General features: G+C 43.7%; 1 protein-coding gene across 1 annotated transcript; it reads left to right on the top strand.

Annotated features, from left to right (window-relative positions):
• The first annotated feature begins 7,595 nt into the window (after positions 1–7,595).
• LOC120038750 (adhesive plaque matrix protein-like) lies at positions 7,596–12,939 on the top strand. The gene is made up of 3 exons (XM_038984408.1): positions 7,596–7,643; positions 11,134–11,697; positions 11,800–12,939. Exons 1-3 carry the CDS (start codon positions 7,596–7,598, stop codon positions 12,937–12,939), a joined length of 1,752 nt encoding a protein of 583 aa, XP_038840336.1.
• Positions 12,940–15,385: the final 2,446 nt, after the last annotated feature.

Genomic DNA, 15,385 nt, shown 5'->3' with positions numbered 1-15,385 from the left:
GTTGTTATGGGTCTACACAGTACATATCCCAACTAACTGTCATGTTGTTATGGCTCTACACAGTACATATCCCAACTAACTGTCATGTTGTTATGGCTCTACACAGTACATATCCCAACTAACTGTCATGTTGTTATGGCTCTACACAGTACATATCCCAACTAACTGTCATGTTGTTGTGGCTCTACACAGTACATATCCCAACTAACTGTCATGATGTTATGGCTCTACACAGTACATATCCCAACTAACTGTCATGTTGTTATGGCTCTACACAGTACATATCCCAACTAACTGTCATGTTGTTATGGTTCTACACAGTACATATCCCAACTAACTGTCATGTTGTTGTTATGGCTCTACACAGTACATATCCCAACTAACTGTCATGTTGTTATGGCTCTACACAGTTCATATCCCAACTAACTGTCATGTTGTTGTTATGGCTCTACACAGTACATATCCCAACTAACTGTCATGTTGTTATGGCTCTACACAGTACATATCCCAACTAACTGTCATGTTGTTATTGCTCTACACAGTACATATCCCAACTAACTGCCATGTTGTTATGGCTCTACACAGTACATATCCCAACTAACTGTCATGTTGTTGTGGCTCTACACAGTACATATCCCAACTAACTGTCATGTTGTTATGGCTCTACACAGTACATATCCCAACTAACTGTCATGTTGTTATGGCTCTACACAGTACATATCCCATCTAACTGTCATGTTGTTGTTATGGTTCTACACAGTACATATCCCAACTAACTGTCATGTTGTTATGGCTGTACACAGTTCATATCCCAACTAACTGTCATGTTGTTGTCATGGCTCTACACAGTACATATCCCAACTAACTGTCATGTTGTTGTTATGGTTCTACACAGTACATATCCCAACTAACTGTCATGTTGTTGTTATGGTTCTACACAGTACATATCCCATCTAACTGTCATGTTGTTATGTTTACAGTACATATCCCAACTAACTTTCATGTTGTCATGGCTCTACACAGTACATATCCCAACTAACTGTCATGTTGTTATGGGTCTACACAGTTCATATCCCAACTAACTGTCATGTTGTTGTGGCTCTACACAGTACATATCCCAACTAACTGTCATGTTGTTATGGCTCTACACAGTACATATCCCAACTAACTTTCATGTTGTCATGGCTCTACACAGTACATATCCCAACTAACTGTCATGTTGTTATGGCTCTACACAGTACATATCCCAACTAACTGTCATGTTGTTATGGCTCTACACAGTACATATCCCAACTAACTGTCATGTTGTTATGGCTCTACACAGTACATATCCCAACTAACTGCCATGTTGTTATGGCTCTACACAGTACATATCCCAACTAACTGTCATGTTGTTATGGCTCTACACAGTACATATCCCAACTAACTGTCATGATGTTATGGTTCTAAACAGTACATATCCCAACTAACTGTCATGTTGTTATGGGTCTACACAGTTCATATCCCAACTAACTGTCATGTTGTTATGGCTCTACACAGTACATATCCCAACTAACTGTCATGTTGTCATGGCTCTACACAGTACATATCCCAACTAACTGTCATGTTGTTGTGGCTCTACACAGTACATATCCCAACTAACTGTCATGTTGTTATGGCTCTACACAGTACATATCCCAACTAACTGTCATGATGTTATGGCTCTACACAGTACATATCCCAACTAACTGTCATGTTGTTATGGCTCTACACAGTACATATCCCAACTAACTGTCATGTTGTTATGGCTCTACACAGTACATATCCCAACTAACTGTCATGATGTTATGGCTCTACACAGTACATATCCCAACTAACTGTCATGTTGTTATGGCTCTACACAGTACATATCCCAACTAACTGTTATGTTGTTATGGCTCTACACAGTACATATCCCAACTAACTGTCATGTTGTTATGGCTCTACACAGTACATATCCCATCTAACTGTCATGTTGTTATGTTTACAGTACATATCCCAACTAACTTTCATGTTGTCATGGCTCTACACAGTACATATCCCAACTAACTGTCATGTTGTTATGGTTCTACACAGTACATATCCCAACTAACTGTCATGTTGTCATGGCTCTACACAGTACATATCCCAACTAACTGTCATGTTGTTATGGTTCTACACAGTACATATCCCAACTAACTGTCATGTTGTTATGGCTCTACACAGTTCATATCCCAACTAACTGTCATGTTGTTATGGCTCTACACAGTACATATCCCAACTAACTGTCATGTTGTTATGGCTCTACACAGTACATATCCCAACTAACTGTCATGTTGTTATGGCTCTACACAGTACATATCCCATCTAACTGTCATGTTGTTGTTATGGTTCTACACAGTACATATCCCAACTAACTGTCATGTTGTTATGGCTCTACACAGTACATATCCCAACTAACTGTCATGTTGTTGTTATGGTTCTACACAGTACATATCCCAACTAACTGTCATGTTGTTATGGTTCTACACAGTTCATATCCCAACTACCTGTCATGTTGTTATGGTTCTACACAGTACATATCCCAACTAACTGTCATGTTGTTATGGCTCTACACAGTACATATCCCAAATAACTGTCATGATGTTATGGCTCTACACAGTACATATCCCAACTAACTGGCATGTTGTTGTTATCGTTCTACACAGTACATATCCCAACTAACTGTCATGTTGTTATGGCTCTACACAGTTCATATCCCAACTAACTGTCATGTTGTTGTGGCTCTACACAGTTCATATCCCAACTAACTGTCATGTTGTTATGGCTCTACACAGTACATATCCCAACTAACTGTCATGTTGTTATGGCTCTACACAGTACATATCCCAACTAACTGTCATGTTGTGGCTCTACACAGTACATATCCCATCTAACTGTCATGTTGTGGCTCTACACAGTTCATATCCCAACTAACTGTCATGTTGTGGCTCTACACAGTACATATCCCATCTAACTGTCATGTTGTTGTTATGGTTCTACACAGTACATATCCCAACTAACTGTCATGTTGTTGTCATGGCTCTACACAGTACATATCCCAACTAACTGTCATGTTGTTATGGCTCTACACAGTACATATCCCAACTAACTGTCATGTTGTGGCTCTACACAGTACATATCCCATCTAACTGTCATGTTGTTGTTATGGTTCTACACAGTACATATCCCAACTAACTGTCATGTTGTCATGGCTCTACACAGTACATATCCCAACTAACTGTCATGTTGTTGTGGCTCTTCACAGAATATATCCCAACTAACTGTCATGATGTTATGGCTCTACACAGTACATATCTGTTTTAGTTTCATTGATCAAAGGTATTTCTTCATTCACAGATGTGTGAGGCTGGAGATTGACTACATAACGGTTGTCCAACCAGCGTCAGATTATTATTCAAGTTATAAACTAATATATATAGTTAAAGTTATATAGTATATAGTTATATATAGTTATAGTTACTAGTATATATAGTATACTATATATATATATAGTATAACTATTAACTATAAACTCGTCAACCTGTCTTCTATAATGAGACAGTCAACAGTCAACACATTTTTCATTCTATCTATAATTTAATTTTTTTTAAATCTTTATTTAACTATGCAAGTCAGTTAAGAAGAAATGCGTATTTACAATGACGGCCTTCCACATTTCAAAAGTCCTCCTGAGGGGACGGGGGGCCTGGAATAAAAAAAATACAGTATAAATATAGGACAGAACACACATCACAACAAGAGAGACAACACAGCACTACATAAAGAGAGACCTAAGACAACAACATAGCATGGCAGCACCACATGACAACACACCATGACAACAACATGGCAGCACCACATGACAACACAACATGGTAGCAACACAACATAACAACAACATGGTAGCAACACAACATGACAACAACATGGTAGCAACACAACATGACAACAACATGGTAGCAACACAACATGACAACAACATGGTAGCAACACAACATGACAACAACATGGTAGCAACACAACATGACAACAACATGGTAGCAACACACCATGACAACAACATGGTAGCAACACAACATGACAACAACATGGTAGCAACACAACATGACAACAACATGGTAGCAACACAACATGACAACAACATGGTAGCAACACAACATGACAACAACATGGTAGCAACACAACATGGTAGCATCACAACATAACAACAACATGGTAGCAACACAACATGACAACAACATGGTAGCAACACAACATGACAACAACATGGTAGCAACACAACATGACAACAACATGGTAGCAACACAACATGACAACAACATGGTAGCAACACAACATTACAACAACATGGTAGTAACACAACATGGTAGCAACACAACATGACAACAACATGGTAGCAACACACCATGACAACAACATGGTAGCAACACAACATGACAACAACATGGTAGCAACACACCATGACAACAACATGGTAGCAACACAACATGACAACAACATGGTAGCAACACAACATGACAACAACATGGTAGCAACACAACATGACAACAACATGGTAGCAACACAACATGACAACAACATGGTAGCAACACAACATGACAACAACATGGTAGCAACACACCATGACAACAACATGGTAGCAACACAACATGACAACAACATGGTAGCAACACACCATGACAACAACATGGTAGCAACACAACATGACAACAACATGGTAGCAACACAACATGACAACAACATGGTAGCAACACAACATGACAACAACATGGTAGCAACACAACATGACAACAACATGGTAGCAACACAACATGACAACAACATGGTAGCAACACAACATGACAACAACATGGTAGCAACACAACATGACAACAACATGGTAGCAACACAACATGACAACAACATGGTAGCAACACAACATGACAACAACATGGTAGCAACACACCATGACAACAACATGGTAGCAACACAACATGACAACAACATGGTAGCAACACACCATGACAACAACATGGTAGCAGCACAACATGACAACAACATGGTAGCAACACAACATGACAACAACATGGTAGCAACACAACATGGTAGCATCACAACATAACAACAACATGGTAGCAACACAACATGGTAGCAACACAACATGACAACAACATGGTAGCAACACAACATGGTAGCAACACAACATGGTAGCAACACAACATGACAACAACATGGTAGCAACACAACATGGTAGCAACACAACATGGTAGCAACACAACATGACAACAACATGGTAGCAACACAACATGGTAGCAACACAACATGACAACAACATGGTAGCAACACAACATGGTAGCAACACAACATGACAACAACATGGTAGCAACACAACATGGTAGCAACACAACATGACAACAACATGGTAGCAACACAACATGACAACAACATGGTAGCAACACAACATGACAACAACATGGTAGCAACACAACATGACAACAACATGGTAGCAACACAACATGACAACAACATGGTAGCACCACAACATGACAACAACATGGTAGCAACACAACATGACAACAACATGGTAGCAACACAACATGACAACAACATGGTAGCAACACAACATGACAACAACATGGTAGCAGCACAACATGACAACAACATGGTAGCAACACAACATGACAACAACATGGTAGCACCACAACATGACAACAACATGGTAGCAACACAACATGACAACAACATGGTAGCACCACAACATGACAACAACATGGTAGCAACACAACATGACAACAACATGGTAGCAACACAACATGACAACAACATGGTAGCAACACAACATGACAACAACATGGTAGCAACACAACATGACAACAACATGGTAGCAACACAACATGACAACAACATGGTAGCAACACAACATGACAACAACATGGTAGCAACACAACATGACAACAACATGGTAGCAACACAACATGACAACAACATGGTAGCAACACACCATGACAACAACATGGTAGCAACACAACATGACAACAACATGGTAGCAACACACCATGACAACAACATGGTAGCAACACAACATGACAACAACATGGTAGCAACACAACATGACAACAACATGGTAGCAACACAACATGACAACAACATGGTAGCAACACAACATGACAACAACATGGTAGCAACACGCCATGACAACAACATGGTAGCAACACAACATGAAAACAACATGGTAGCAACACAACATGACAACAACATGGTAGCAACACACCATGACAACAACATGGTAGCAACACAACATGACAACAACATGGTAGCAACACACCATGACAACAACATGGTAGCAGCACAACATGACAACAACATGGTAGCAACACAACATGACAACAACATGGTAGCAACACAACATGACAACAACATGGTAGCAGCACAACATGACAACAACATGGTAGCAACACAACATGACAACAACATGGTAGCAACACACCATGACAACAACATGGTAGCAACACAACATGACAACAACATGGTAGCAACACACCATGACAACAACATGGTAGCAGCACAACATGACAACAACATGGTAGCAACACAACATGACAACAACATGGTAGCAACACAACATGGTAGCATCACAACATGACAACAACATGGTAGCAACACAACATGACAACAACATGGTAGCAACACAACATGACAACAACAAGGTAGCAACACAACATGGTAGCATCACAACATAACAACAACATGGTAGCAACACAACATGACAACAACATGGTAGCAACACAACATGACAACAACATGGTAGCAACACACCATGACAACAACATGGTAGCAGCACAACATGACAACAACATGGTAGCAACACAACATGACAACAACATGGTAGCAACACAACATGGTAGCATCACAACATGACAACAACATGGTAGCAACACAACATGACAACAACATGGTAGCAACACAACATGACAACAACAAGGTAGCAACACAACATGGTAGCATCACAACATAACAACAACATGGTAGCAACACAACATGACAACAACATGGTAGCAACACAACATAACAACAACATGGTAGCAACACAACATGACAACAACATGGTAGCAACACAACATGACAACAACATGGTAGCAACACAACATGACAACAACATGGTAGCAACACAACATGACAACAACATGGTAGCAACACAACATAACAACAACATGGTAGCAACACAACATGACAACAACATGGTAGCAACACAACATGACAACAACATGGTAGCAACACAACATGACAACAACATGGTAGCAACACAACATAACAACAACATGGTAGCAACACAACATGACAACAACATGGTAGCAACACATGACAACAACATGGTAGCAACACAACATGACAACAACATGGTAGCAACACAACATGACAACAACATGGTAGCAACACACCATGACAACAACATGGTAGCAACACAACATGACAACAACATGGTAGCAACACAACATAACAACAACATGGTAGCAACACAACATGACAACAACATGGTAGCAACACAACATAACAACAACATGGTAGCAACACAAAACATGGTACAAACATTATTGGACACAGTCAACAGCAGAAAGGACAAGAAGGTAGAGACAACAATACATCACATGAGCAGCCACAACTGTCAGTAAGAGTGTCCATGATTGAGTCTTTGAATGAAGAGATGGAGAAAAAACTGTCCAGTTTGAGTGTTTGTTGCAGCTCATTCCAGTCGCTAGCTGCAGAGAACTGAAAAGAGGAGCGACCCAGGGATGTGTGTGCTTTAGGGACCTTTAACAGAATGTGACTGGCAGAACGGGTGTTGTATGTGGAGAATGAGGGTTACAGTAGATATCTCAGAAAGGGGGGAGTGAGGCCTAAGAGGGTTTTATAAATAAGTATCAACCAGTGGGCCTTGCGACGGGTATACAGAGATGACCAGTTTACAGAGGAGTATAGAGCGCAGTGATGTGTCCTATAAGGAGCATTGGTGTCGAATCGGGATGGTCGAATGGTAAAGAACATCTCGCCGCTCGAGAGCACCCTTACCCGCCGATCTATAAATTACATCTCCGTGATCTAGCATGGTCATCTGAATCAGGGTTAGTTTGGCAGCTGTGGTGAAAGAGGAGCGATTACGATAGAGGAAACCAAGTCTAGATTTAACTTTAGCCTGCAGCTTTGATATGTGCTGAGAGAAGGACAGTGTACCGTCTAGCCATACTCCCGAGTACTTGTATGAGGTGACTACCTCCAGCTCTAAACCCTCAGACGTAGTAATAACACCTGTGGGGGGAGGGGCATTCTTCTTACCAAACCACATGACCTTTGTTTTAGAGGTGTTCAGAACAAGGTTAAGGGCAGAGAAAGCTTGTTGGACACTTAGAAAGCTTTCTTGTAGAGTGTTTAAAACTTCTTATGGCTGCAAGCCCGATGTCGGTACACTTATGACAACAGCCAGTCCAAGTGCAGGGCGCGAAATTCAAGATATTTTTTAGAAATTTTTTACTTTCACACATGAACAAGTCCAATACAGCAAATGAAAGATAAACATCTTGTGAATCCAGCCAACATGTCCGATTTTTAAAATGTTTTACAGCGAAAACACCACGTATATTTATGTTAGATCACCACCAAATACAAAAAAGCACAGACATTTTTCACAGCACAGGTAGCTTGCACAAAACCAACCAAACTAACCAAGAACCAACCAAACTAACCAAGAAACAACTTCATCAGATGACAGTCTTATAACATGTTATACAATAAATCTATGTTTTGTTCGAAAAATGTGCATATTTCAGGTATAAATCATAGTTTTACATTGCAGCTACCGTCACAAATAGCACCGAAGCAGCCAGAGTAATTACAGACACCAACGTGAAATACCTAAATACTCATCTTAAAACATTTTTGAAAAATACATGGTGTACAGCAAATGAAAGACAAACATCTTGTGAATCCAGCCAATATTTCCGATTTTTTAAGTGTTTTACAGCGAAAACACAATATAGCATTATATTAGCTTACTACAATAACCAACCACACAACAGCATTGATTCAAGGCAACGGTAGCGATAGCGACAAAACCAGCAAAAGATATTAATTATTTCACTAACCTTCATAAACTTCATCAGCTGACAGTCCTATAACATCATATTACACAATAAATATATGGTTTGTTCGAAAATGTGCATATTTAGCGGCACAAATCGTGGTTTTACAATGTGAATAGTAGCCAAACTGCAAACAAAATGTCGGGTGAAATCTTGGAGAGGCACCTAATCTAATCAAATAACTCATACATAAACTTTACTAAAAAATACATGTTGGACAGCAATTGAAAGATAAACTAGTTCTTAATGCAATCGCCGTGTTAGAATTCTAAAAATAACTTTAGTACGACATACAGTTTACGTTATAGCGAGACAGCGCATGCAAAGATGGCGGATACTAGTACTAAACATTTTCCACAGAAATACGAAATAACATCATAAATTGTTCTTACTTTTTGCTGAGCTTCCATCAGAATCTTGTACAAGGGGTCCTTTGTCCAGAACAATCGTTGTTTGGTTGTAGAATGTCCTCTTCTCCAGTGGAATTAGCAAGGAAAGCTAGCCAAGTGGCGCGAAACGGTCCAAAATCACAAAACGCAGAGAACGGAAATCTCCAAAAAATCTGATAAAACTATATTGAAAAAACATACTTTACGATGATATTGTCACATTTATCAAATAAAATCAAAGCCGGAGATAGTAGCCGTCTATAACGACAGCTTTTCAGAAGTCAATCCAGAGTCCCTTCTCGCGCCTTCCTGAACACAGGAAATTGGGGTCATGTCATTCCAAGGGCTCTCTTTTGACCTCAGATCAAGCTATACACTCCATTTCTTCTCTCACTGCCTATTGACATCTAGTGGAAGGCGTATGAAGTGCATGTATACTAATACATTTCAAGCAAATTTATAGGGAGGCCCTGGAACAGAGCATCGATTTCAGATTTTCCACTTCCTGTCAGGAAGTTTGCTGCAAAATGAGTTCTGTTTTACTCACAGATATAATTCAAACGGTTTTAGAAACTTGAGAGTGTTTTCTATCCAATAGTAATAATAATATGCATATTGTACGAGCAAGAATTGAGTACGAGGCCGTTTGAAATGGGCACCTTTCATCCAAGCTACTCAATACTGCCCCTGCAGCCATAAAAAGTTAACCCCAAAATCTGGGGAGGGGCCAGCTGAGTTTAAGACTGCCTAATCTGCATATAAATTGATGAGAGAGCTTCCTACTGCCTGAGCTATGTTGTTGATGTAAATTTAGAAGAGCGTGGGGCCTAGGATTGAGCCTTGGGGTACTCCCTTGGTGACAGGCAGTGGCTGAGACAGGAGATTTTCTACACTGCACTCTTTGAGAGAGGCAGTTAGCAAACCAGGCCAAAGACCTCTCAGAGACACCAATGAGACTGTCTACAGTCAACACATTGTTCATCCTAAATATAAGGAGACAGTCAACTCATTGTTCATCCTAATATAATGAGACTGTCAACACATTGTTCATCCTAATATAATGAGACTGTCAACACATTGTTCATCCTAAATATAATGAGACAGTCAACACATTGTCCTGGTATCGCTGAGAGTTGGGTTTGATGCCTCTTCTATGTGGTTAATTACTAAGCATCCTGCCACACACACACACACACACACACACACACACACACACACACACACACACACACACACACACACACACACACACACACACACACACACACACTTTTAATTGCTAAGCATCTTACTGACAGACAGGTCCTTTCAGCCCTGACACATCCCACAGCCCAGATCCCAGTAAATAGTGATTTCAAAAAGAAACACGTATCTGTACACTCCGTCACTCTAATTCCATACATTTAATAAAACTAGTGACATTTCCACAGTGAACTGCTTTCATCAGGGTTTTAAATAGTGCAGTCAGATCTGATTCAGGGCCTGTGACAAATGGGGGAAAGGGAAAATGAATGTCTTTGAAACTGGGGGACTGTCCTGAGTGGCAGTATGGCACCATGGTCCCTTTATAGTGCATTTATTTTAACCAATAGGGTGCCATTTGGGACGCAACCAGAGTTGAGTACAGAGAGACCACCCCAGCTACGGTCCCTCCTAAGCAGACCACCCCAGCTACGGTCCCTCCTAAGCAGACCACCCCAGCTACGGTCCCTCCCAAGCAGACCACCCCAGCTACGGTCCCTCCTAAGCAGACCACCCCAGCTACGGTCCCTCCCAAGCAGACCACCCCAGCTACGGTCCCTCCTAAGCAGACCACCCCAGCTACGGTCCCTCCCCAGCAGACCACCCCAGCTACGGTCCCTCCTAAGCAGACCACCCCAGCTACGGTCCCTCCTAAGCAGACCACCCCAGCTACGGTCCCTCCTAAGCAGACTACACCAGCTACGGTCCCTCCCAAGCAGACCACCCCAGCTACGGTCCCTCCTAAGCAGACCACACCAGCTACGGTCCCTCCCCAGCAGACCACCCCAGCTACGGTCCCTCCTGAGCAGACCACCCCAGCTACGGTCCCTCCCCAGCAGACCACCCCAGCTACCGTCCCTCCCCAGCAGACCACACCAGCTAACGTCCCTCCTAAGCAGACCACCCAAAATACGGTCCCTCCCCAGCAGACAACCCCAGCTACCGTCCCTCCCCAGCAGACCACCCCAGCTAACGTCCCTCCTAAGCAGACCACCCCAGCTGCGGTCCCTCCCTAGCAGACCACCCCAGCTGCTGTCCCTCCCAAGCAGACCACCCCAGCTACGGTCCCTCCCCAGCAGACCACCCCAGCTACCGTCCCTCCTAAGCAGACCACCCCAGGTTTTGTCCCTCCTAAGCAGACCACCCCAGCTGCGGTCCCTCCCCAGCAGACCACCCCAGCTACGGTCCCTCCTAAGCAGACCACCAAAGCTACGGTCCCTCCCCGACAGACCACCCCAGCTACGGTCCCTCCTAACCAGACCACACCAGCTACGGTCCCTAACCAGCATACCACCCCAGGTACGGTCCCTCCTAAGCAGACCACACCAGCTACGGTCCCTACCCAGCAGACCACTCCAGGTACGGTCCCTCCTAAGCAGACCACACCAGCTAAGGTCCCTCCCCAGCAGACCACCCCAGCTACGGTCCCTATCCAGCAGACCACCCCAGCTACGGTCCCTCCTAAGCAGACCACACCAGCTACGATCCCTCACCTGCAGACCACCCCAGGTACGGTCCCTATCCAGCAGACCACCCCATGTACGGTCCCTCCTAAGCATACCACCCCAGGTACGGTTCCTCCCCAGGAGCCCACCCCAGCTACGGTCCCTCCTAAGCAGACCACACCAGCTACAGACCCTCCCCAGCAGACCACCCCAGCTACGGTTCCTCCCCAGCAGACCACCCCAGCTACGGTCCCTCCCCAACAGACCACCCCAGCTACGGTCCCTCCTAAGCAGACCACCCCAGCTACCGTCCCTCCCCAGCAGACCACACCAGCTACGGTCCCTCCTAAGCAGACCACCCCAGGTATTGTCCCTCCTAAGCAGACCACCCCAGCTGCGGTTCCTCCCCAGCAGACCACCCCAGCTACGGTCCATCCCCAACAGACCACCCCAGCTACGGTCCCTCCTAAGCAGACCACCCCAGCTACGGTCCCTCCCCAGCAGACCACCCCAGCTACGGTCCCTCCTAAGCAGACCACCCCAGCTACGGTCCCTCCCCAGCAGACCACCCCAGCTACGGTCCCTCCTAAGCAGACCACCCTAGCTACGGTCCCTCCGAAGCAGACCACCCCAGCTACGGTCCCTCCTAAGCAGACAAACCCCAGCTACGGTCCCTCCCCAGCAGACCACCCCAGCTACGGTCCCTCCTAAGCAGACCACCCCAGCTACGGTCCCTCCGAAGCAGACCACCCCAGCTACCGTCCCTCCCCATCAGACCACCCCAGGTACCGTCCCTCCCCAGCAGACCACACCAGCTACGGTCCCTCCCCAGCAGACCTGACCACCTGACCACAGCATACTGGCACCATAGTAGCCTTGACCACAGCATAATGACACCATAAGAGCCTTGACCACAGCATAATGACACCATAGTAACCTTGACCACAGGATAATGACACCATAGTAACCTTGACCACAGCATACTGGCTACTGGCACCATAGTAACCTTGACCACAGCATACTGGCACCATAGTAACCTTGACCACAGGATAATGACACCATAGTAACCTTGACCACAGCATACTGGCACCATAGTAACCTTGACCACAGCATACTGGCACCATAGTAACCTTGACCACAGCATAATGACACCATAGTAGTCTTGACCACAGCATACTGGCACCATAGTAACCTTGACCACAGCATACTGGCACCATAGTAACCTTGACCACAGCATACTGGCACTACAGTAACCTTGACAACAGCATACCGGTACCATAGTAACCTTGACCACAGCATACCGGCACCATTTGTAACCTTGACCACAGTATACCGGCACCATAGTAACCTTGACCACAGCATACCGGCACCATAGTAACCTTGACCACAGCATACCGGCACCATAGTAACCTTGACCACAGCATACTGGCACCATAGTAACCTTGACCACAGCATACCAGCACCATAGTAACCTTGACCACAGCATACTGGCACCATAGTAACCTTGACCGCAGCATACCGGCACCATAGTAACCTTGACCACAGCATACCAGCACCATAGTAACCTTGACCACAGCATACCGGCACCATAGTAACCTTGACCACAGCATACTGGCACCATTTTTGTCTTGACCACAGCATACTGGCACCATAGTAACCTTGACCACAGCATACCGGCACCATAGTAACCTTGACCACAGCATACCGGCACCATAGTAACCTTGACCACAGCATACCGGCACCATAGTAACCTTGACCACAGCATACCGGCACCATAGTAGCCTTGACCACAGCATACCGGCACCATAGTAACCTTGACCACAGCATACCGGCACCATAGTAACCTTGACCACAGCATACCGGCACCATAGTAGCCTTGACCACAGCATACTGGCACCATAGTAACCTTGACCACAGCATACTGGCACCATAGTAACCTTGACCACAGCATACTGGCACCATTTTTGTCTTGACCACAGCATACCAGCACTATAGTAACCTTGACCACAGCATACCGGCACCATAGTAACCTTGACCACAGCATACCGGCACCATAGTAACCTTGACCACAGCATACCGGCACCATAGTAACCTTGACCACAGCATACTGGCACCATTTTTGTCTTGACCACAGCATACCGGCACCATAGTAACCTTGACCACAGCATACCGGCACCATAGTAACCTTGACCACAGCATACTGGGGTCAAAGCAGCCTTGACCACAGCATTTGTTCACCGATATCCCCTTATACTTTCAAACAGTTAAATTATTTATTTCTCAAGCCCTGACGTACTTTGAACACTGGGATTTGATCAGTCACATTCCTGAATAAACACAAACAGGGTCAGGATCTGCCACATAGTTTTACAAGGGACTGGTATTTATATCAGGAGGTATTGATATCAGGAGGTATTGATATCAGGAGGTATTGATATCAGGAGGTATTGATATCAGGAGGTATTGATATCAGGAGGATTAAGATATCAGGAGGTATTGATATCAGGGGGTATTGATATCAGGAGGATTAAGATATCAGGAGGTATTAATGTCAGGAGGATTAAGATATCAGGAGGATTTGATATCAGGAGGTATTTATATCAGGAGGTATTGATATCAGGAGGATTAAGATATCAGGAGGTATTAATGTCAGGAGGATTAAGATATCAGGAGGATTTGATATCAGGAGGTATTGATATCAGGAGGTATTGATATCAGGAGGTATTTATATCAGGAGGTATTGATATCAGGAGATATTGATATCAGGAGGTATTGATATCAGGAGGATTAAGATATCAGGAGGTATTAATGTCAGGAGGTATTGATATCAGGAGGATTAAGATATCAGGAGGTATTAATGTCAGGAGGATTTGATATCAGGAGGTATTGATATCAGGAGATATTGATATCAGGAGATATTGATATCAGGAGGTATTGATATCAGGAGGTATTGATATTTGGAGGTATTGATATCAGGAGGTATTGATATCAGGAGGTATTGATATCAGGAGGTATTGATATCAGGAGGTATTGATATCAGGAGGTATTGATATCAGGAGGATTTGATATCAGGAGGTATTGATATCAGGAGGTATTGATATCAGGAGATATTGATATCAGGAGGATTTTGATGTCAGGAGGTCGCCGCCATAGTGTT

Source organism: Salvelinus namaycush, unplaced genomic scaffold, assembly GCF_016432855.1.
Source record: "Salvelinus namaycush isolate Seneca unplaced genomic scaffold, SaNama_1.0 Scaffold238, whole genome shotgun sequence".
Classification (NCBI taxonomy): domain Eukaryota; kingdom Metazoa; phylum Chordata; class Actinopteri; order Salmoniformes; family Salmonidae; genus Salvelinus; species Salvelinus namaycush.
Note: the sequence above shows the minus strand (reverse complement) of the source record. Positions and strands in the feature narration are given on the sequence as shown.

What these genes read in the sequence shown, in the direction of transcription:
- LOC120038750 (XM_038984408.1), top strand. Translation starts at nt 7,596, where the DNA reads ATGGTACAAACATTATTGGACACAGTCAACAGCAGAAAGGACAAGAAG. An exon ending in ACAGCAGAAAGGACAAGAAG is followed by an intron (nt 7,644 to 11,133) that starts GTAGAGACAACA and finishes TTTAACCAATAG; the next exon opens with GGTGCCATTTGGGACGCAAC. An exon ending in AGCAGACCACCCAAAATACG is followed by an intron (nt 11,698 to 11,799) that starts GTCCCTCCCCAG and finishes GTCCCTCCCTAG; the next exon opens with CAGACCACCCCAGCTGCTGT.